Raw genomic sequence first — 24,211 nt, forward strand, 5'->3', positions numbered from 1 at the left:
CAATAAAGAGACTTGGGAAGAATCACAACATCCAATTTTATATTCACCTCTGGAGAGCAGCAGGCTGGGCAGAGACCGGCAGGCAGAGCAGGGGGCAGGCAGGAGCAGGGAAGCGGAGGCAGGCTTGGCAGGGCAGGGCAGGGGACAGGCAGGGCCGGAGGCGCTGCGCTGCCTGCGGGCCCTGGGCGCGGCGGGGGCTGCCGGGGCGGGGGGCGCAGCCGCCCCAGCCCCCCGGGGCCAGGCCAGGGTCTCGCCGCTATGCGCGGCGTCCGCCGGCCCCGCCGCCGTCTGCTTCAGCCAGGCGGCGGCGGTGGGGCGCGGGGGACATCCCCCCCCCTCCGCCGCCGCCGCTGCTGCTGCCGCCGCCGGGCCATCGCCCTCCCCCGGTGCGGCGGGCCCCGCGCCCTCCCCTTCCTCCCCCCCCCGCCCGGCACGGGACCCTTTAAGAGGAGGGGGCAGCGGCTGGAGGGCTTGGCCAGGGGACGGGGCCACTCCTGCGAGGGCTCTAGGATTGGGTCGGCGGGGAAAAAAAAATGGGGGGGGGGGAGGAAAAAAAAAGGCAAAAGAGGGGGAATTAAAAAAAAAGGGGGGGGCGAAGAAGGTGTGGAAGCAGGACAAGAGGGGGGGGGAATAGGAAAAAAAGCAAAGGGAAGCCGTCCCCAAATTGTGCCAAGTGTGGGAGCGAGCAGGGATGGTGCACCCCGGCTGGCTTTGCCTGTTGCAGGGCTCCCTCCTCCTGCTGGCCAGAGCGCGGCAGAGCCGTGGCTCCGCCGGCGCCTGCCCGCTCCGCGGAAAGGTAAGCGCCGGCGCGCGGGGGGGGCTCTGCCGCCCGCCGCACCGCACCGGCAGCCGGGGCCAGCAGCGCGGGGGCTGCTGCGTCCCCGCGGAAGTCGCGTGGGGCGGGGCGGGGGCACGGCGCGGACGTCGCTTTCCCCCGGGGGGCGGTGGCAAGAGGGTGGGGTGCGCCGGGCCGGGCCGGGCCGCGCCGCGCCGCCTCGGCTGTGAGTGAGCCCGGTCTGCGGCGGGTGCTGGGTGCGGAGCTCGGGCAGCGGCCGCGGGGAGGGGAGGGTGGTTTGTCGGGGCCGTGCTCCAGGTGGGACGACCACCGCTGGGTGCTGATGGAGGAGGAAGACCCCGCGATGAGCCCCAGCAGGACCTTTTGGCTGCGCCGTGCGGGACCAGCTACGCCGCTCGCAACAGGACAGGCTCGCCTGGAGTTACTTGCTGTCAGCATCCCTCGCTGGGGGTAGCCTCTTGCCTTACTGCTGAACGCCGAGCGTGTCGGAGCTGGTTCCGACCAGCAAACGGCCGTGCCCCTGAAGTGGAAACATGCTTCTAAGTTGTGTTACGTTTTGCTCATCAGCCTGACTGTGGTAACCAGGAGCAGCATCGGCTGTCCTGGCTCCGGTGGGTGGTAAGCACAGCTGAGGGTCCCTGCTGCAAGTTAGGGTTGATGATGTTCTGGCCAGTGTGAAGCTTGTGAGCAGGATGTAATTTCCATTAAAAATCAGACACTGAGACAAAACAGTTCTCACTGAAGTTTCTGAGATAAAAGTACTGAAAATCATGTAGGGAAAGCCTTCCTGAACTTACTTAGTGTTAATGTGTCTGTTAGTGTTAACAGACCATCTGTGCTGTCTGTTGGCATCTGCTTGGACTTAGAAGCAGCCTGACTGGAGGTGCTGTGTGCCCAGGACGCTCCTGGGACATGTGTCTTGCCATTTGTGTTCATCTCCTGCCCCAGGCACCGTTACCTCCCCCAGCACAGCTGTTAAGGGAACTGGAAGACCTTAAAAGTAAATGCAGAGCCTGCTGCACTGGGGAGGTGCCAAAGCCACAGTGGGCTCACTGCAGGGTCGGTGTGCAGGGGTAGGTGTGAGAACTATGAAGAAGGTCTGCTCTGTGACCTTTCTCTCTCTCACCTACACATGCACCTAGAGGTAGCCCCTGGTCTAGGGGCCTTTCTGCCTCGAGCTGAGCATGCTGGCCCCCCTGCTGCCGTAGAGGCTGAGATGTCTCCTAGGATTTAGGGCACTGCTGATTCAATAGTATGCCAAGCAACATGTGCCTTGCTGGAGGTGTCTGCCTGAGCTTGGGTTAGAAAGCTTAACCCTACCCTGGGGGACAGTGCCTCACAAATTTGCTTGTGCCTGGAACCAGTTTGTCAACTGGAATTTTAAGTGTCCAGCCGTGACACTGCCATAAAGCCAGGTCAGGCCTCTGGAGTGGGTGCCCCCTTCCCCTTGAGGGCAAGTGCAAAATCTGTGAGCTGGCGTTAAATCTACTGCAAGGAGCTAGTGAGAGCAAGAAGGAAGGAGACAGCCCCTGAGAGCCTGAGCAGCAGAAGTCCTACTTAGGGAAATGGGTAATTCACTGATTGGTGGGACATGCAGGGAGTTTTCCGCAGGAGCCATTGACTGGACTTCTGCCAGTTACCAGGAAAACTGGGGGTGAAACGTGTTAATGGTAGCTCATTATCTGTTAATTACTCTGTCATTAAAATGTGAGACCACCTGTAGTTCTGGTATTGGCAGGCTGTTTCCTAGGGTCATTAGGATAGTGATGGTAACCACACTGTCTAGGAATGGCATCGTCTGCCTTACTTGCAAAGCTGTTGAGTGTATCCTTACGAATAATTACACCAACTCCTTGGGAAAAAATATTCTTCCTTGTCCCTGCATCATCTGGGAAGGCTTTTTTGTTTGTTTTTATGGGATCTCTTTTCTTACCTCTCTAGATTACAGGTATACCTTTCTTCTTTTTGTCAGGTTGCCTAAAGCTTCTGTCATGAAAGAAATATATGTATCAGTGCCTGAAAGAGAGAAGCTGCTATTTTAAGGAATGTACGTACAATACTTCAGAGGGCTTTCTCATCACTCCAAATTACAGTTAAAGCTGCAACCAATAATGTGCCCCATCATTCTTTTTTTTAATAGGAAAAAAGAAAGGCTTTGAAAACAGTTAATCTAAAATAAAGTGTGCTGGAATCCTTTGGGTTATATTCCTGTTACTAAGTAATGTGGTCTGGTGGTGCTTTCTTTTTGCTTAACATAGTAGTGTACTGGTAAATTTAAAGTCAGAATCCAGGGATTAACAGCAGAATGCTTGTGGTTGTAGCTGGTTAGTATTTTATGAGGTGTTGCTCCTGACAGCAGGCCAATTAATTTAGATGGCTACCTTTCCCCTTATATGCACTTCAGCAGAGCAAGTAATCTGTCTGCTCTCAACCCTTGCCTTTTTAGTTAAAAATTTGATTTTTATTTTTCATTTCTGGCAAACAGAGACTGAATGTGTGTTCTTTTAATAGTTGGAGCCAGTACCATGTTTATCCCCAGGCGAGTTCTGCTTACAGTCTTAAGCCGAGTTTGAGAGTGTCAGTAATGCAGGTGGGCAAAATCACAAGAGAATGGCTATTAAAAGTGTGCCTAGTATTTCTCTGTGTGTTACTGTAGATGCACGGGACACTTCACATGGTGAGTAAAGGCACAATCTTTGCCTCTATTAGGTATGAATGAACATGACAAGATTCGACACCAGGATAGATAAGAGGGAGGGAGAAAGCCATATAGGGAGGGTTATAGGGCTGCCTGCCTGGGTGAAATATTGCATGCCACGTGCTCTGGCTTCTGTAGCAAGCAAAAGAATTTTAAGAGAATATTGTGGATTGAGAAACAGTGCAATCCTGGACTGAGGTTTGGAAGATGTGGTTGTGGGACCAAGTAGTGAGTATGAGGGTCAGACAAGGCACAGAGGGCATCTACCTGCACAGTGAATTATATGCTTTGTGCTGGAAAATGTATAGTCTACATCGATGAGACACATAGAAGATGGAAGGAAGCAGACCAGGTGTAGGTTTCCCATGTCTGGAGTTCACATCCAGTTCCTCAGTCTTTGGACAGCAGTTTTGCTTCCCCTCTGAGCCTTCTTTCTCTTTCTCCTTTTTTGTTCCAAGCAATTTTTTGGCTGGGCTGATAGTCTGAATCAGTTCACAGCCAGCTGTCATTCACCTAGGGAGGCGAGGTAGGGGAGAATGCACTGTGTCATAGTGCTGAGCATTCAGAAATACCTTGATCTGGGACTACATAGTGGGAGATTAAACTTGAGGGACAGAGGAGGTGTGGTATGGCTAGTGTGACGCTGTCTTAGATCTTTGTGTGGCAGCAAACTGGGAGACCTGTGTTCTCATCTGGGACTGCTGTTCTCTTCCTTAGGCTGCCCCTCCATTTTTTCCTCTTGCTCCTAGTTTCTCCCATCATGACTAATGCATTAAGTACCACCTGTAAATTGGAGAGTGGAGACAGAAATATGCATCTTGATCTATACGTGAACCTGACTTTTTGTTGTTACGGTGCTGAAAGTGAAATTCCTGGAGCTATACAACCCAGCTCTCTTAAGCCTCCAGGACACCACTTGTGACTGTAATTTATGCTGGTTTTAAAGCACCCCTTTCCGATGTAACAGCTGTGTAGAAGGATCCTACTGCAAAGGAAAACTGGGTTGTAGCACCTTTATCTACTGTACGCTCTCAGGGAAGTGAGGTGAGAGAGAGGTACTGCCAGTGATGGCATATACTGAGATGCTGAACAAGTCTCGGCACTGCTACTGTGCTATCTCACAGCCACCTAGAGCATTGTTTAACAGTTTCCCTTTTACAGTGTTGGGGAGAGATTATACCCTTGCTTTTCCCTCTTTGAAACTGCGGTGAAACATGCATGAACTCCAGGAGGTGCACAGGGATGTGAAAGTGCCAGAAGGTACAGCAGGGGAAGCACAGAACTGCTCAGACACACCAAGGACTTTGGCCCATTCCCTCTCACGCACAGCAGTAGCAGGCTGTTTGCAGGGGTCTGGCATGGAGGCAAAGCAGTCCTGGGACTCCAGTCTTCACCTCCTGAAGGAAAAGGAGATGCCAAAGGAATGTGAGGCACTAGCATGTCCTGAGCAGCTGTCATGCTGCCTTTTGGAGGGAAACTGAGCTTTGTGAGCTGTGGTTGTAGCATCACCTGGTGATGATACCCAACTGCTGGTGCTCAGAAGCTGGCTCTGCAGGGTTTGGGGAGGTTTCCTATCAATGGTGGGGGATTGAGGCTTGTTCGCTGGCCCCTTGTGCTGGCTCCAAGGAATTCTGACAAGGGAGGTCTGAGTGGCACTTGGGTGGCTTGCCAAGTTCATGACTGCTCCTTTTGGCATGGAAGTGCCAGCAAGGGAGCTCAGCTGCTCAGCTTTGTAAGGTCTCAGTCTCTAGGACTGTGTGAGAAGTTTTGCTAGGTCTCAGGCTGCTTTCTTCTGCCTGTGCTGCAGACTTTTTAAAGGAAAGCATTATTTACTCTGTGCCTGATGGCCTGTGTGATTTCCTCAGTGGTACTACTAATAACTGGCAGTATTACTCTGCTTTCAGTATCCGAATGTGAAAGCTGGGGGGATTTGCAGAGCAAAAAAAGTGAGAGTGCAATGCCAAACACCTTTCTAGCTGGACTGTGTGCAGTAGTCTGGAGCAGTGCTGATGATCTGCGTTAAAGCCTGGTACCATCAATCTGGGCTTGAGCCTTCTGGCTGGGTTTATTCAGGAGCTGAACTGAAGTTCTAAGCTGGCTGGTGAACACTTGTTCCTCACAATTCCCTGCAGTCATGGCTGTTCTTGTGCACTGCCATGTACATGATCAGACTTGTGTGAAGTGAAGGAGTGTTGACCTCCCAACCTCGTGCCTGTCCCAGGTGCCTCTTTTGTCTTTTTACTTGCTTGTAGATAGAAAGCAGCACTTCTGGTCCTTCCTCCTTGCTGGCTGAGGACTACTTCTAGTTCATTTCTCACCACAGGGGTGTGTCCTGCCATTCCCCCCCCCGACTAATGACAGGAGGGAACCCTATCTTGTTTTCCCTTGTTTTACTTTGTGTATTCATTTTCCTATGTTCTTTGTGGGTCTATGTCAGATTTGTACTCATCTGTTGCCCTGTATCTTCTTTACCTCTCAGTGCTCCATCATGTTTGTTCTTCCTTCTTCCCATGGTCTTCAGGAGAGTTTTTATGGTCTGTAATTCAGGAGTGCATTCCAGGACTGTCCTATAGGATCCAGAGTTGTAGTATGGTGTTACCAAGGTCTGGGGTATCCTTCAGACTCTCGATGTGCTGCAGAAGCATCTGAAGAGCTCTTTGGAGTACACCTGGTTTGTTAGTCCATGCTAGTAAGCTGGACTGGTGGTCGTACTTTGCTGAAGTGCTGCCTGATCTGTGGCCTGGGTTTGACATAGAGAGCTGCTAAAGATGGTTGTCTGGGATGAGCCGTTGCAGAGCAGTCTTTAAGATTAACCTTTCTGACCCTGGGTCTTTAGTATCAGAAATTTATAGGCAATGTGCTTCCCATAAATTCCTCCAAGCAGCCTGTTCTGCATTTGGCAGTCAGGCAGGCTTCTTAGATCAGCACATATGCACACTTAGCCTCAGAGCTGAAGCTAGAGTTATCTGCTGGCTAGAGGCTGACCAGATGTTTGAGTGCATCTGGAAGCCTGTCCTCTTACTTAGACATGCGAAGGCTACCTCTTCCTGTTTGTGCAGATGGGTAGAAACTGCTTGTGTCCATTGCTCCAGTAAGGACCACTGCACCAGCAGGGTGCATGTTGTAGGTGATGAAGGTCATGCGTGCTGCTGGTGTAAAGTGACTTGGCAGGATCGATGCAGGATCCATTTTACCCCATCTGCTCTCCTGTCCTGTGGGATTGCTTAGGGCTTGAGCACAGCCTTGTACTCTGGTATTCCTGGGTATGCTGCAAGGCACATTTTGCAGCAGAACAAATTTAAAGTCTGATTCTGACTTCCTGATGGCTGTGGTTTTTGAGAAGTTTTAAAAGCTAATCTAAAGAAAGAAACTTTTTTGTCCTCTGTGTTTAAAAGAGTATGCCCTGGAACCACAGGTGGAGTTTGGCCTGCAGAATTTCTTCCCTTATTTTCCGACGTATTGCATGCACCTCTCTGGTCCTTAAGAAAGACAAGAACTGGGCTGTGACGGGTCTTGACTGTGTGTCTGTCTGCCGTGTGCTACATCCCTGTAAAACTGTACTTCTACCTGCTCCAGCAAGTCTGCCTGCAAGCTGTGTTTTGTGTTACTCATTAGTTTGGTGTCTTGCTTGGAGCGGAAAGTTCTCCTGAGATGCTGCGGCACCGTCTGACTAAGTGTTGCAGCCCTTTCTTTGACGAAAGGTGCCTTGCTGTGCTGAAGTAAGAGGTGTCAAGGTGAAGGTGATTGAAACCCTGCTGTCCTGCTCTGCTTCAGCAAAGTGATGCCAGCTTTTGACTTGATAAAAGGCAAAAGCTGGGTAAGTGTCTTGCCTGGAGCACAGCCTGCTTGGGCTGTGCTCTGCTGCTGGTTTTGGCAGATAGCCGGGTAATGAGCCAGTGTAGCGCTACTGTTGAGAAGACCTAGTGTTGGCTTTCAGGAGGAGAAAGCCAAGGACAATCTTCTTGTGTTTTTAATTAGTGAAAATTGAATTTTGACCTCAAGACCTGAGAAAAAGGGTGGTCAACGAGGACTCTGTGTGAGCAAAGCAACTTTAGGAAAAGTCCATGCTGGCAAGCTGCTGAGCCAGGTTACATGCTGGCTTGGCACCATGTTTTCCTTAAGCCCTGTACTGCAGTGGCCCAGCATAAATGTCTGTACTTACTCAGCTGTGTCTCCCTCTCCCCCAGCAAAGCGAGCTGAACTCTTTCCTGTGGACCATCAAGAGAGATCCCCCATCTTACTTCTTTGGCACCATCCATGTCCCTTACACACGTGTCTGGGATTTCATCCCAGAGAACTCCAAGAAGGCCTTCCAGCAGAGCCACATCGTGTACTTTGAGCTGGACCTAACTGACCCCTATACCATCTCAGCTCTCACCAGCTGCCAGCTCCTGCCACAGGGGGAGAACCTCCAGGATGTGCTGCCCCGTGACATCTACCGCCGGCTCAAACGGCACCTGGAGTACGTCAAGCTCATGATGCCGTCCTGGATGACCCCAGACCAGCGGGGCAAAGGGCTGTATGCAGACTACCTCTTCAATGCCATTGCTGGCAACTGGGAGCGGAAGAGGCCGGTGTGGGTGATGCTGATGGTGAACTCTCTGACGGAGGTAGACATCAAGTCGCGAGGTGTGCCTGTCTTGGATCTGTACCTGGCCCAGGAAGCAGAACGGCTGAGGAAGCAAACAGGCGCTGTGGAAAAGGTGGAGGAACAGTGCCACCCGCTCAATGGGCTGAACTTCTCCCAGGTGAGACGGCGTGGTGTGCAGGGTGCCAGGCTTGTTGCTCGGGTGGATGTTGCAGCAGCAAGAGGATGGGCTGGGGTGTGGGTAAGTGGTCCCTACCCAGAGGCTTGCATTTGCTCCCTGCAGCCCATGCCTTTAGCTATGCCTTCAGGGGAGTTTGCTGGCTATAAGAGTTCAGGCCACGTCCTAAATTCGTTTAGGCTTGGCCTGGGGAGACCCTTGTCCTCTTCCCTGGGCAGCTTTTGGCAGGCTCCACCCTAAGAGGCACTGGACCTTTGGATGTCTGCTCTCTGACCCTGACTGGGCTGCCCTGCAGGAGCCCCTGGCAGGCTGGGGCTGGGTGTCTGAACTTGCATTGGTAATAGCTAGTTAAGAAGAAAGGTGTGATCTTCTGGGGAAGCAGGGGCGCTGTGAGTAAAGCTGAGAAGTAAGTGCTGGTTGGAAAAGTATCCTGGTGGACCTCTCAGTGCCCTCAGAAATAGAGGCCCATCCTCTGCATTGGGAAAAGTGGGTTTTGGGGTGGTTTGTTTTGTTTTTTTTTTTCCCCTTCCTTTGAGACCAGGTGAGGGTCAGCACAGCACAGCTTCCTGCAGGGAGCTCCACAGGCTAGGGCAGGCCCTTGTGCAAGTGCCTTTGTGTTTGCAAACCAGCTGGACTTTAGCACCGTTGTTCAGGCAGTGTCATAACCAGGCAAGTAGAATGACTTCTGTGTTGTCCATGTGTTGGATGGGGGCAGTCGTGGGCTCTCCTCTCTGAACTAAATACACCAGGAAGCAGCATCTGTTGCTGTCTCTGCCTGCCCAATGGGATCACAAGCAGGCATAAGGTTGCTCTCTGGCCTGGGGTACCTTTGCTGCAGGGAGGTGCTAGTTTGGGAGGAGGAAGTGGCGTTTGCTTAGGAATAGGGGAGACCTGCTGTTGCACCATGCCCTGGTAGTCCAAGGTGGGAGGACCTTTGGTCACAGGGCCGGGGAGTTTTGACTGATGCCTGACCGTTTCCCCTGCCTTCTGAAGCCTGTCCCATCACTGATGCAGAGTTTCCTGTGCTGGAAAGGAAGGAGCAGAAGGGGAGGTGCAGCCCAGCACGGGTGATGACAGCAGTTCGGGGCAGATGTCAGAAGTGCTGTTACCCCAGCCAGTCTTGGTGGGGGACCACAGTGCAGGGAATAGCATGGCAGCCCAGGGTGGATCACCTGTGCAGTCCTTAGCTGCAGGCAGGGCATCTGCACTCCTCTCTTCCCTTGTTTGGAGCTGGTCAGCCTCTTTCACATTTCCAGTCTTTTGCTTAGCTGCTTTGAATCCTTGTGCTGTCCCTGTTTGCTTGCAGTCACGCTAGGAATAGGCTGGGAAGGCCCATCTCCTCCTCCTCTTATCTGGTTGAGGCTTTATTAATGTTATTGCGTGATTTTTACTTTTGCCAATGCTGCCCCTCTGGTTTAGCATGGTAGAAGTGCTGGGGGGAGCATGTGCTTTCTCCACTGCCTTGTAAGAAATTGGTAGGGAGGCTGTGAAATATAGGTCCTATTAAGCTCATGCAACTGTTGATGCTTACTTTAGGCCTTCACACAGCTTGCTTCACAGAGTGGCTGTTGCTGTGCTCCTTTGCAGGTGACATAACTGTGAGCTGGGAAGCTGCATGGGGTGGGGACATAGAGCTGCAACATCCAGAGTTGCCCAACCTGGTGACATTTATTGTGAGAGCCCAGCTGAGGGGGTCAGGCTAACCAGAACTGCTGGAGAAACTTAGCTTTAGTCAGGGCAATCACAGCCCGTGATTACCCCATGGTGGGTGGAGATGTGCTTGTGCATCATGCAAGCTGTGGCTCCTGCCATGTCTGCTCACTTCCAGGGGGAAGCACACTGTCCCTTGTGGTAGCAGGTCTGGAGCAGCTACTGCACCACAAATTCACACCCCCACTTCTGCCCATTGCAGATTTCCAATACAGGCAGCTCGAGGAAAAGGAGAACCAGAGGCACGTGATTTTTATGTTTCTAAGCCAATTTTGTGGTTGTTTCAGAACCTGACTTGTGAACTCTCATGGTTGGCAGTTCTGTAGATCTTTGATTTCAGAGCTTTCTTCTCAGTTTGTTCAGGCAGTTGAGTTAATTATGTGCTTAATGTAAACCAAACAAAGACTTTAAAATAGGCTCTTTGAAAATTATTTCCTTTGGTATTGTGCTGCTGCCTGGGAACCCCCAGTGTCAGACCACTGCTGTGTTTGCCTTTCAAGAGAGCAAACACACGGGAAGGACTTACAAACTTACACTGGGGAAAATGGGGACACAAAGCCATAAGGAATGGTCTAATCCTGTGCAAGAAGTGCTTTTTTGTTACAGCAGAGTCACAGAGAGATGATTTATTTGGCAGAGAAGCATGTTTAGTGCTCTCAGTTTATGTTTCTGCATAGGGTTTGCTCTTTCTTTCACTTAGGACATGGTTGTACTACCTGGTGAGGAGGACTCCCGGGCCACTTACAAGCAATACATTGTTATTAGCTAGGTCCTTCCTTTGATCCATACTATGGGACAAGGCCTGGCTGGTGTGGGTATGTTATTGCAGGTGAAGGTCTGGAACAGTTTATCATTGTCTCCATGGGGTTGCACAATATTCAGTAACTGCAAAGTGCAGACAAACCCAAGCTAGAGACTTCCTTCTTCTCCTTTTGAGGAGAGAGAAGAAAAAAACAAACAACCCCTCCCCCCCATACAACAGCTAATGCTGACTGTCATAACGCTCATTTTCTTTGACTCTATTGGTTCCAGTTACCTCTATCTTTTGTTTTATGACTTATTTTACCTGCCAAATCTCTCCGTTCTTGCTCAACTCAGGCTGGCTGCCCAAATAGCTGGGCCATGAAAGTATCATTTCTATATGGTACACAATGATGTGTACACAATCTGTGAAATACTTTACTGCCTCCTCAATCCCCCTCTCTTGTTCCAAGATATATGCAACTTTAGGGAGTATGGGAAGATCAGTCTGTCTTCATGCCAGGGCCATGATGTGTATTTTCCTGTTTCATGCTGTTTCTATCCTAGTTTGTCTTAAAGACTTTTTTCTCCCACTTTTTTTCTTTCATGGGTAGTGCCTCTCCTGTTGCAATACCCTATAAGGATGCAAGTCTCATTCCTAGTAGCATCTGGGCTTCTAGAAGATAAAAGGCTTTCTAGATATACCCAGTCTGCCACTGCTGACTTCCAGCGCTGGAGTCAGTCCCTCAGACCTCCCAGCTCTTCCTTTCAAGTTATGGATGTGCGTACATGTTTGCTGGATTGGAGGCATTAGTGCTCCAGCCTAAAGCCTGTGCAGCTTTGCTGTTGGCTCCTGCTGTTGTGTCATGAACATCAGTTTGGTATTGGCTCAGAAAATGAGCTGGCCTTGGCCTGACCTGTGCTATGCACTCGTAAACAGGCTGTGCTTTGGCACACTCGGGTGGTGTCCAGCCTGTGTTTCCCACAGACCTGTTTGAGCTTGAACACAAGTTTGGACTTGTGTCTACCCTCTGTGTGGGACTGAGGCTTAAGTGTGTAAACACTGTCCAGCCATCACCACTTCCTAGCCAAGACCCTGGCCAGTTTGGCTTCTCCAAGCTTGGGACACTTGATGGAAGACTCCACCTGTTAGCTGTTCTTGATTTGAGAATTATTTTCCCCACATGGCTTTCCTGTGTCCAGACCTTGCCACAACACTCTGTTCCTACCTGAGCATCTGAATACATGGCTACATCTTCAAAAGTAGTCTTCAAGTCTGCTCCTGAAATCCTGGCTTCAGCTCTGGGACTGAGCATTTGAAAGTTTTGTCTTTTGCATGTTTCAGCCACTTCCTCATACAATTAGTTGCAGATAGAAAATGAAGCAAAGGCTTCTAGGGTTGATCATTTTGCCATTAATTAGGACATTAATTGTCCATGTTTCTACTCAAAGAGCAACCTCTGCAAGCAACAAAGCGCTGAGAGATTCCTGCTTTTCTCTAAAGGGACTTTTCTAAGTTCTGGACCACTAACAGGACTCTGTGAGAGCTGTAGACTCCTGCTTAGCAAATACAACCCTCCTGACATAACAGCAACATCATTTTTCTTGCTTGATCTGTGTACGTACTTGGGTGAGAGGGCCACCCTTGATAGCCCCTGGTATAAAACTACTACTTAGGAGCAGCCCACATCTGTGGGGAAAGTAGGAAGCCAAGACACTACTGCCTTGTTACATGTGGAGGGAGCAGTTGGTTGGTTTGGTTTTTCCCCTTCTAAGGAAGTTAGAGAAACAGCAGTGATGGCTTGATATTAGTCCCAAAAGATATGATATGAAATTGGAGAGAATTATACTAGTCTCTTCATTTCAAATAAAGGGCTTTTTTCTACATTGAGTTGATAAATTATAATGTTTGTCTTAAATTTCGGGGATGATGAGGTCAGATCTGGCAGTGTTTCCATTCACAAGACCCCGGTTCAGGTTCACCTTTGACAACAGCAGTGACAGAGAACCTCAGAGAAAGAAAGTGCCCGGAGAGGCATGCAGTGGGAGCTCTGCAAGGAGTAGTTCAGATCCAAACTTGAAGCAAAGCGAAGAGCAAGTTGGATGGGACAATACTTGCGGTAACCTTGATTGCATATTCTGCCCCTGATTGCATCTTCTGCCCCGAGGGTGTAACTTCAAGATGTACTGTCAGGAACAGCCCTCTCTCAGGTGATGGGAACATCAGGGTTTTCTGCACATGAACTGGAGCTGAAACGACTGAATTGATCTTATTTGCATCTTCGGCTGCTGGAGTCTGTGATCTAGATTTGTTTTTGTTTTCTGTTTGTGTGTAGGCACACCTGCAGCCTCCAAGTCTAGACATCAGGAATGGGGAATGGGCTGTCCGGTGGGAACCGAAATAGCTAAGGCTTTGCATTTCTATTGGCATAATTAGAGTTTAATTAAGATCTTATTAACTACCTGGGAAGTTCAGGGTTCTTCCCTCCAAGAGAGTGAAAGGAGAATTCAGTTGCTGATCTGCTGTCTCTGCATTCAGAGGGGCAGAGATTTTGTTTCAAACAGACTGGACTCTGGAGTAGGGCTTCGAAATCTCAGCTGTAGATTTTGCTGTGGCACCAGCTTGCACTGGTCATATGTGCCATTATAAGCTCCTTGCATCTGCAGTCTGCATGTGTATCAAATAGCTGGATTTTCCCATTAAAAATGCCCTTTGGTCAGCATATTACATAGCAGAAACAGAAGATGTCAGGCAGTAAATGTGGCTTCGTTTCTCCTTGCAGCTCCCACGGACTGCCCCTTGCCTGTGGCTGGCTCCCTGTGTTACAGTGTGAGCATGCCGATAGACTTTCCTCTTTTCCTGGTTATTGAGGGCTGGGCGATGAGTTGCATACACTGCTCTGAGAGTGCTCGTGACTGGGTTAACCCGCTGTCCTCTGACAAGTCAGCAATAGGCTGGTGGGCTGGTTGGCAGACAGACTCTGTGACACTTGAGATCCTCTAGCTTTGGGTGAGCATACTGTTGCTGTAGAGGAGCATAGCACTGTCAGTGGGCTGAGAGGAGTCCTGGGCATCAGAGGCCACTCAAGGCGTTGTTGCAAAACGGGGTTCTTCACCTGGTGTCTGAAGAGCCAATAACACGCAGAGTTGAGATTTTGTTTATTTCATGTCTGTGTAGAGATGGGTGCTAGGTGGTATCTCCACAAAGCTAGCACACCCTTGAAAGGCAAACAGGGTCTTATATACACATCAGGATGAAAGAAAAAGTGGTAACAAAATACATGATTGGTTGCAATTTATGTAACAAAAGTACTTCTATGCCTGTCTAGGTAATTACCGAACTCATAAGGTGGTCTTACATTTACATGCTCATTATGCACAAGTGGGTGTCATTTTTAATATTAAAATCAAGCTAACTTAGCTAGGATCACACTTTTTTCTTGATGCTACTCCAGAACTGGGCACCTGTGATATAAATCAGGAGTAAGGCAATAGTGTTGACAGAACCTCATTGTTTCACCTCTTTGCTTCAGTGGATTCAATGCAGGGACCTTCCATTCTTGTTCCTACAGTTTCAATAACAGATTGTCCTTCTGACATCAAAGGGAGCACACGGATGCTTTTTGCAGCAACTCAGCTGACAGTGAGGAGTTGGGGATGTGGGCTTGACTCATTCAGCTGGGTGCCTCTGTGCTAAGCTTTGGTCTGCACGTTCTCAGGTGTTGGTGCAGACTTATGGTGATCAGCCTGATGCTGCGACTCCATCTGACACTTGATCCTGAGGGTTCGCTACTTACTGCCCATTACTAAACCTAAAATGTGGGACTGTAGCTGCCAGCTTTTCCCTTGGACAGCAAGGTTGCAACCAGTCTGGACAAACTAAAGGCACATGCCTGTAGAATTGTAGAAGACATCTTCCTTTCCAGTGTAAGAACTGGACTGCGCTGCTGTCACCCTCCCATCTAGAAGCTGTAGGATGGTTCCTTTTTGGCCCAGACTGGATTGCCAGGTCCACAGGGATCCCACTTGGCTCCTGCATCCCAGTGACAGGGTTTCTGTCCCATGGCAGTGGTTCTGAAGACTAATTTTTAGTTTTCTTCAGCAAACCTAGACACATTTAGCCCAAGAATACAGCCCAGCTTCAGCTTTCAACCGTTTAATTTTGTGAGAGTTTGTATTCCACCAAAGAGCCTCAGCTATCAACTTTCTTTGCCTTGTGCGGGTACTGCAACTGTAATCAGTTTGTCCTTTAATGTTCTTTTTGTTAAATGAACCAAAGGGAACCTGTTGAGCCTTTCCCAGCAGGGCACATTTTCTACATGTTAACTATTCCCTCAGCTCTTCCCAGGCCTAGCAGTGTCTGTCTTGCATCATGGCAGTCACGCATGTGCTTGGCGCAGTGGTATTGTCACTATCCTCATCTTTCTTTGTTTATGCATCTGAGTTTGTCTGTGGTTCTTTCAGGCACAGTGGTTTTCTGAGAGCTCATGCTTGGGAAATTCAAAGTCCTTTTTACTCTCACTGCTTCCCAGGAAAGAGAGTGTTACCCTTGTTGTTGTGGTCCAGTCCCTGTCTGCTCTGTGGAGAAGACGAATTGCAAGCCAGCAGACAATATTTGTTTTAACAAGAGATCCAGATTACACAGGACCTCTGCTCTTTTGCCCTAATTATTTTGCTCCCCTGACCTTTGTTTTAGCTGCAAAATCCATTAATGATAAAGTTGGGGTTTGCTGGTGGTTTTTTTCCCTCTGGGTTGTTGACATGGATGTTGAATGTTGTATGGCAAAGAACTTCCCCTGCAGAGGTCTTCAGTAGCTTACACAGTTGTTTCTCATCTGCATTTACATTTTCAGGTCTACTAACTACCATTTCTCTTTCCCATGTCTTCAGTATGTGATGTGTTGGTTTTGTATTTCTCTAAATTCCTACTGCCATACACTCTATTCAGAAGTTTGTTCACTGATGCTATTGCCTTTACCAAGTAAACTTGAAAGCTGGCAAAAAGCTATCAGGATTTTTGCAAAGGATATGGTTTCCATTACCCTTGTTGACTTGGAATTTTCTGTAATCCTATAATTATTTCCTATAATCTTCATGAAGGCTCTTAGTAGCTAGTAAGAAAGGTTGATTGCAAGTAGGATGAGGAGGCTGAAACACCATTTTAAGATGTCTATTGCTTTATCTGGCCTATGCAGAAAGGGAGCAGCAGGAAAAATTCTTCGTTGTTTTTGAGAACAGAGGAAAGATTGGGCCCCTCAATCAACTTATTATCATGCAGCAGGCTTAGCAGGTAGATGCACATCCACACAAGACATCAGTCATTTCCAGTGTGCCTGGATAAAGGATGCTTGGACACCAAGATGTGCAAACAGTTTCAAAGGGAGTAGGCGGATGAAGGATAGTCACACCAGGGAGTCTCATCCATGTCCCAAGTGCCATCTCTGGCTCAGAACATCCCTCAGCCCCTGACAGCTTGAACTGGGGGCAGGTGCCAGGGGAAGAGCCACTCTGTAGGTGCTCTGCCTTCGTTGGAGATAAGGTGCTGGACTTCTGCCCCAAGGGGCAGGTGTGGAAGGTTGTTTCCAAAATGTAACTGAGGCTGCATTTCCCAGAGTGGTAGCTGAAGTGAGCACCTGAAACAAAGGGCATGACTTCTCTCTGGAGATGCTGAGCTATGCCAGCAGCGCCAGTGGGAACAGAGCGTGTACATCCACCTGGACCTAGCTAGGTGTCTTGTGCAGGACTTGCCGGCTGAGAGCGCTGGTAGCCGGCTGCCCACTCTCCTTCCTCCTGGTCATCCCACTCGCTTTTGGAAGAGAGATGCCAGAGCAGGCTGGCCTTCTGGGTTAGTGTTGCTTTCACCCCTGCACGTGCTGTGCCCTCGGAAGGCAGCAACTATTCCTGCCTGGCAACCTGGCAGTTGGTTGATTGCAACCCGGGGATGGTACTCCTGGGGATGCAACAGCACTTTTCCTTCCAAAGCCTGACCCTGGCATGTGTGATGGTCCTGCACACACCGCCTGCAGTCTGGGTTATGCTCTGGGTTATGGTGCATCTGTCCAGTCTCCTGGAGCATGCAGGCTGTGGGTGGACGCTTGGAGACTTGACCTGAGACAAGTGGCAGTAAAGGTTGGTGCTCAGACACAACAGCTTTCAACATCCATCGGCTCGCTGGGAATGGGGGGTGGGCCTGGAAGTTGATAAGGGACAGGTCAGCTGACCTAAGCTTGGCAGTGTCCCTGCTGGAGCACTCAGATGTTCACACTTCCTTCCTTTTCATGAGGCTTATCTTTTTTGAGCATGCAGAGGTCAAATGGGGAGCAGTTGGCTGTGCAGTCTGAAACCAAGGAGGGGTTTATGAAGGGATCCATCCATGCAATTTAAGAACAGTCCTGTCAGTTAAAACCAAATGTGTAATAGTGTTTAGTCTGCGATTTATTGTGATGACAATCTTGTCATATAACTGTGTAAGGGAAGATTCAGGTAGCTGGCCGTGTGCATTTCTCAGACTCTTTGCTCTAACAAGATTAGCAGGATTGCTAGCTTTGGCCATAATCTTTGGCAAAAAAAGATACACTGTTTCAGACTTGACTTATATGAAGCAAGGAATGTTCTAGCAAATAATTTTATTTTTTTTTAATGGCAGCTTTTACCTGTTTTTCTGTTGACCTATTTTGCTTTCTGAGCACGGTTCTTTTTGCACAGAGGCTGCATCATCAGTGGACTCAGTGCTAGAGTCTGATTTTCATCTTATTTACTCAAATGCTTAATTTCTGTGTGGATTACTTATAATCTATCAGTGTGTCCCACTCCCCTTGTGTCCCCCAAACAGCACCATTTGAGAAAAATATTTATACATCTTTATGGACCATCAGGCTGTCAAAGCTCAAATCAACTGGGTTTGCAACTGTGCATCAACTCTGGCTGATTTTGCTGCAAATAAATTGGTGCTACCAGGTGCTACTTGAGCCAAACAGCAAGCATCATCCCATGGATGTTTCTATCTCCCAGAGGTAAAAGCTGCGTTGCTGACTGCCTGTGCTGGCTATGTCTGGCAGTGAGGTATCCTCACACTGGCTGCTTGCAATAGCTGTAGTGAGAGACCTCACTGAGAATTGTGGCTTATGGGGAGAGCATCATGTCTTGTCGCTGTCTTGAGAGCACCCCAAGTATGGTTAGCCCCCTTCACCTTTCAGAAGTGGCACTTGTTGGCTTACTGGGATGTCACGCAGGATAAGCCATCCTACCCCCACCAAGGAGATGGGTTTCATGTTGTGCTGCACTTGGCTGAGCAAGGAGCCTGCTCCAAGCACAGCTCAAGCCTATTTTTGCTCACACTTGAGGCAAGACGGCTTGGGACTGCATCACTACAGCTCCCTGGCTTTGCTTTTCTGGCACCTTGTGGCATTTTGAAGAGCTTTCTGCAAGCTCAGAGGAAGTGTTTGGAGTTCTTGTGGGAACGAATTACATAAATAACACCAGAAGCTCTCAACTAGCAGGAGAGCTGCAGCCCTGCAGTGATGTGCTGCTGGATGTGTCCCAGCACAGGTTGTTGTTGACGAACCTGCTACTGATGCTACAGCCCTGGATTCCTCTGATTCAGTGTAGGCCAAATTTTCAGTTGTTTCAGGTAAAAGCTTTACCTTTGCTGGGTGTCCTGGATTAACTGCCTGAAGATGATTTTAACTGCTGAGAAAATCTGAACTTTCATCTAGACATTGTCCTAAGCATCTTCCTGCCTCTCCGCTTGCAAACCTTTCATCAGACTATTGAGTCCTGGCTTCTTGGTACACCTGAAGAAACAGGGTGAAAAGCAGGTTTTGTTACTGCTTTGGGCTTCTTTTCTACTTGTTTTGCAGCGGGGAGTTGGCTAAATCACTCAGGTACTCAAAATCCACTGGTCTCTTTCTACAGTTTTACCCCTCTGACGAACACCCAGAAGGACAGGTAAGTTTTGTCAGAATCTAATGCTAAAGAAGGCTAAAGCAGCTTATCTTTCCACAGTTGCACAGGATCAGCACAAAACTAATTGTCCCAGGTTTTTCACTGGGCATCTCAGGGCTGTGCAGCTTTGGGAAGGTTTGACACTGTGGTTGCTAGCCCACTTGCCCAGGGCTGTCCCAGCAGGGAAGGCATGCCCTGAGCCAGCACTAGATAGTCAGAGGTGTGCTGCTGATGTTCTGAGTTCCGTTTTAAAGCTCTTGCCTTACTCTGGCCAAAGCAACCCATTCTGCTAGGAATGTGCAGCAGTTTGACCACCTGTGTGTATTGATTAACCTTAGCTTTGTGATATCCCATGCCTATAATCATACAAGAACCCCCCCGACTTCCCTGTATGCCTGGGGAAGTTCCTGGCTGTGGAGTTTCAGGATATCCCCAAAGTGCAAACATACCAAATTCCTCTGTAGGTCTTTGAGAGAGGAAGTGAAGGCCTGTCACTGTTGGTATGTCTGGTAAAATGGTGTCTGGGGATTTTTAGGACTGAGTTTTCTGTACTCAAGCAGTTGCAGACATCCTGAGGCGAGGTATATCTATATTCTTATTAAGACCATGGTGGGTACCTGGTAGACAGGTAGTGTACCTTCCAGTCTTTCACTGGTGAGAGGTGACTAAGCAGACCCATTCCTCCCAGTCTGGCTGCTTGCTCCCAGCGTCTCGCCAGTCAGTCTGTGACAGCTTGAGTGTTTCAGCAAATTGCACTGGGCACTGCATTTCCAGTTTCCTAAGTGCATTTCCAGCTTCCCGAGTGCCTGCACAAAGGCTTCACCCTGCAAAATGCAGGCATGTAAGGAGTGGTTGGGAGCTGCTGGTGGAGGCATTACTGCTGAAACAATTCCTACAGCACGGCCTGAGTCTGGGCTCCTGGACAGTCTCTGCTGCTCAGCCAGTGTACAGTGACTTGCTAGGCTAGGGTAATTTGATCACAAGTTCCATCCCTGTGTGAATTTATAAGGCATTTTTATTAAGATAAATGGGCTATTGTTACAGCTGGAGTCCAGAGGGATGAGTTGCCTGTTTGGAATGTTTAAAAATAAAGTAGCTACAGCCATGCTTTCTAGGAAGGATGAAGTGGAGAAAGAAAAGAGGGTAACACCACATATCTTTTTATTTGCTGTCAAGCTGTTGGTAAGTCAAAAGAAGACATGGAAAGCTCAGGGTTGTAGCTGATCAACAGTAATACGGGGGATGGAAGTACTTCTTAGCAGTATTGGACAATGCCTGGGTGAGCAGCTCCTTGAAACTATGCCAGAGGAGAAGAAAGATGAAAATTACACTTCCATGTAGGTGTTTCAGGTATGTTTTTGCAGCACTGGAAGAAACATATTCACCTAAAACACACAGGTGAATAACACTCTATCTAGAAGGTATCACAGCTGGCTTGGAGTAATGCAATTTCAGGCCTCATCCAGGTTAATAAAAAAGAATTAAGCACTGAACTGAAAAGGATGTTTGCTTAGGTACAAGTAATTGTGACTGAACTTAATTTGCGATGTGAAAAGGGAATATATAGTCCCAACCAGTAATATGTATGATTGGTGCTTTAAGGGGGCCTAGTTTCCCCAAACTGAGAATAATTATAGGCCAAATAAAGTGGGAGGAAGAACTTAAGCATAAAAATGTGAATAATAATTGGGATTTGTTCAAGAATCCTATATTAGGTCCCTGAGAAACCACAATTCTGCATTTGTGAAGATGAATTCTTTAGTTACAAAAAGAGGAGACGAAAGCAGCAATAAAAAACCCAAAATACAATGAATGGAAAAATAGAGGAAACTATGTGGACAAGTAATCTGCAAGGAAATGCAGACAATTGATGAGAGAACTGAAGGGTACCAATGAAGAGCCTTTGGGCAGCGGGTTTGGAACAATAAGAACGCATTCTTTAAAATGTATCAGGGATTCATGAAATCCTAGCAGTGGTACAGGCTCCATACTGAACAGGGTTGCAAAATTGTTGCTTATGAGGAAAAAAAAAGGCAGAAATAATCAGTAACTATTTCTTGGTGTTTGGAAAGGAGAAGACTGTGTATTCATAGCTTGGTCATAAGGGAATATTTTCTGCTCCAGTAAGAAATTACTTCCAGTAATTAGGAAAAATGTTAAATGTCAGTGTTTTTAAATGTACAAAACATTAACAATGGTTAGCTTACAGTCCAGAATATTTAGAGACTAAGCCAAGGAGCTCTTTGAATCATTAATATAGGCACTTGAAAAACTTAAGGGGAGTGGAAAAAACCTACTGTATCAGCATTATTCTGGGACAATGAGTGGGAAGCTTGTCAGGCTACCCAAACTTCAGTTTGCTCAAAGCACGAAAAGGCTGATAGGCTCTGCAGCTGGTAAAGAGCTGAGAGAAGGCAGGGTGATGCTAGCCAATTTCCCTTGAATGGGAAACTGGCCTTGTCAGACAAACATGATCCCACTTCTTGATAAGAGTATGATTTTTTGGTGATAAAAATCATCATGTTGACATAATTATACATAGGTTTGAAGGCTACTGACTTTGTTCCTGGTGATACTCTGATACAGGCATACACATGAGACAAAATCAAAGTGGCTTGCTGTAAACAGCCCAGGGGAAGTGATCATTCTCATAAAATGGCTGCAGATGGAGAGTCATCCTCCACCGTGGAGGAGGGAAGCTAGAAGATGCTCATAAAGTACTGATCTGCTTCTGGCCCTGCAATACCTGGTGACTTTGTCAGTGATGTAAATACCAAATAATTGTTTGCACAAACATGGAGATTCTGCAGATGGAGGGGAGGTAAACAATGGGTCAGTTGTGGGAGCACAGCTGAGTCACCTGGAAAGCTGGGCTTGTCTAGTGCTGTTAAATGCAAAGCCGTGCATCTAGGAGCAAAGCATGGAGGTCAAGCTAGTATGGCTGGAGGCCTTATCTGGAATACATTGATGGCGCAAAGGGCTTGGAAGATAACTAGCTAATGTGACTGCCAAGCCCAGTACTGCAGCTAAGAGAGAGATTGCAGTCCTCAAGTGAGTGGTAGGAGCAGGGGAGAAATGTGCTGGGGAGCCCAGTGCTGGAACACTGCTTAGTCCTGGTGTCAGCACTTTGGAGAGTGTTGAAGAATTGGAGCAGGGTCAGAAAAGACAATTAATTTGGGACCTGAAGACCATGCCTGTAGGACAGGAGAGTAAAGAAACTTGATCTATAAAGTTGTTTATAGAGAAACTGACAAGTCATTTCATGGGCATGCTCGGTTATCTGTCTGAGGAAGAGGGACAATGCAGCAAAAACCCCAAGTCCGATGGCATAGCTGTTGCGGATACACACTATCAGAATCAATATAATTGGTTTCTAGTGAAGGCAATTAGGCCGTTGAACAAATTTCCTTAGGACCTGGTGGAATTGCCATCATTCAGGATTTAAATTGCCACCAAATAGCTCTCTGAAACAGAAAAGATTGCTAGGTAGTGTTCAAGGGCTGCTGATTCATGCATGGAATCAATGTACATTTTGTTCTGTCTTACAAAACACCAATTTGGGGCATTTAGACATCTGCAATTAAGGCTAGACAAGCAGTTTCAGGCAGCTTCCAGGTTCTCTTTTTTTGTAGATCTTTTTTGTAGATTCGTAACTTTGTTGTCAGTGCCAATGTGAGTTTCTTTATGCTAATCTGAAACCAAGCTATTTTTTTTTTTTGACAATGAGACGTAGGACAAGAAATTATTCTAAAACAGAAGTACTGTGACAGGCAGGGGCAGACAGGAGCGGGGGGCAACTGCAGGTCAAAGCTGTGTGCTTTCTGCTGCACATCCTCTGCAAATGGGCTGAGTTCTTAGAAGCAGTGAAACACCACCACCAAGCAGAGGGGTCTACTGTCTGATTGAGGTACTAGAGGCCTTTGCTAGCCAGTACCAAATGCCTTCAGGCATCAGCCAAATGTGTGTGTGCATGTGAGAGTGACCAAAAGACTTGCAGGGCTGCATTCAGTGCTGCAATACCTGCAGAGGAAGATCCCTACGAGTAGGCACCAGCTCTTCTGGACTCTGTTTACCTGCTTAACAAGGAATGAAGTGGGACCACAAAGCCATAATGCTGCCTGGAAGCCACATTCCTGCTCAGGCTAGTCAGGGGTGAGTCGTGAGAGTTCAATGCCTCCTTCATTTTGCTAAGCCCCTGCCTTAACCTCAGTGGTTTACATCTGTTCCAGGTGACTGTAAAGGGCAAGGACTGCTGTCCCTGCCTGGGGCAGGGCAGGGGATGGTCCCCAGGCTGTGGCTGGTGTGGAGTTGCATGCCAGGTGGCACTGAGTGCCCTGGCCTGTGAGCGTACAGCATGGCACTGCTCCCCTTACGTTCACAAAAGCCCTCGCCATACCCTGTGCTGTCAAGTGGAGGGCTGGGATTTTGGTTAAGTGCCAACAGCCCTTGCTGTTGGCTCCATTGGCTTGCCATTGATTGTGCCACCCAGCACAGGGAGCAGCAGGCAGATGAAGAGTGATTTCAAAAGCACTTGTGTTGCTAGGTCCCTTTAGTCTGAGGCTATCCTGGAACGCAAGACACTTTTCCTTGGCACTCCTGTGAAGATGGCTTGAGTTGGTCCCCAGAGCAGTGTTTTGAAGTAGTTGCTGCGACAGCAACAGTGGCAGGGAGCCTGGGATGCATACGGTGGGAAACTGAGACATCAGTGATGCTGGTAAGTAGCAGAAGTCGCTCCTCTTGTTCATACTGCCTGGGAAAGCTACAGCATGTCCACACAGTAGCATTGTAATGACTCCTCTGGGAATAATCCAGTTTCCCTTGCCTAAAATTTGATTGTTATTTTGGGCAAGTCCAGTTTGAAACTAAGAGCTAAAATTTCCAGGCTGGATTCTTCAGTCTGCACTGAATCCTGGCCAGCTGGCCAAAGCAAGAGCTGGAGCTCATTACGGCTATTGCAAAACTGTTTCCAAAATGTCATTGTGGTGCCACTGTTACAGATAACATCAGGGATAGGTGGGCATGTCTCTTTTGTCCTTCTCATGTTCAGTGAGGATTGGGAATCTGGCCAAATGCATTGCCTTGCTCAGACAATTTTCAGCTGGTAGCATTTCCAGGCCATTATGGTCTTTTGAAGACCTGTCTTGAACATATCTGTTCCCTGTCATGGTGGATTAGGGAAGCCAGGTCACCTGCATAGCAGCCTATTGTCTGTGGCTGCTGGAGCGTAATGTTTTTCCAGTAGTCATGGGCTCACTGGGGAAAGTCCTTGAGAGAAGGCACTGTTTCCTTTTTGCAGTGCCATCATATGTGATTGTGCACATGCAGTAGGTAAGCAGACATCTAAAATTTAGAGGAATTGCATCCTTTGGCAGCTTAGGAACCTAAGTGAATCAGAGGCTGTGTTGACTGTGAGACAAGAGAAACAGGTGTTTCCAGACACTGTTGTTTTTAAGAGATGAGTGTGGGTCCATAATTGATGCTTCTATATATCCTTCTGCTAGTGATGTCTCTCTGGAAGGAGGCTCCCTGCAGGCTCTTTGCTGAGCTCAGTGCTGG

General features: G+C 48.3%; 1 protein-coding gene across 3 annotated transcripts in view; it reads left to right on the top strand.

Moving 5' to 3' along the window:
* The first annotated feature begins 641 nt into the window (after positions 1 to 641).
* Positions 642 to 24,211, top strand: part of TRABD2A (TraB domain containing 2A) — a 79,928-nt gene continuing 56,358 nt past the window's right edge. For all 3 annotated transcript variants that reach the window (XM_069776147.1, XM_069776148.1, XM_069776150.1), the window contains exons 1-2: positions 642 to 796; positions 7,682 to 8,242. In XM_069776147.1, coding sequence (XP_069632248.1) covers positions 692 to 796; positions 7,682 to 8,242 — 666 coding nt within the window. In that variant the 5' untranslated portion in view covers positions 642 to 691. The remainder of the gene's footprint in view (positions 797 to 7,681; positions 8,243 to 24,211) is intronic.

The sequence above is a fragment of the Haliaeetus albicilla genome, chromosome Z (assembly GCF_947461875.1).
Source record: "Haliaeetus albicilla chromosome Z, bHalAlb1.1, whole genome shotgun sequence".
Lineage (NCBI taxonomy): Eukaryota > Metazoa > Chordata > Aves > Accipitriformes > Accipitridae > Haliaeetus > Haliaeetus albicilla.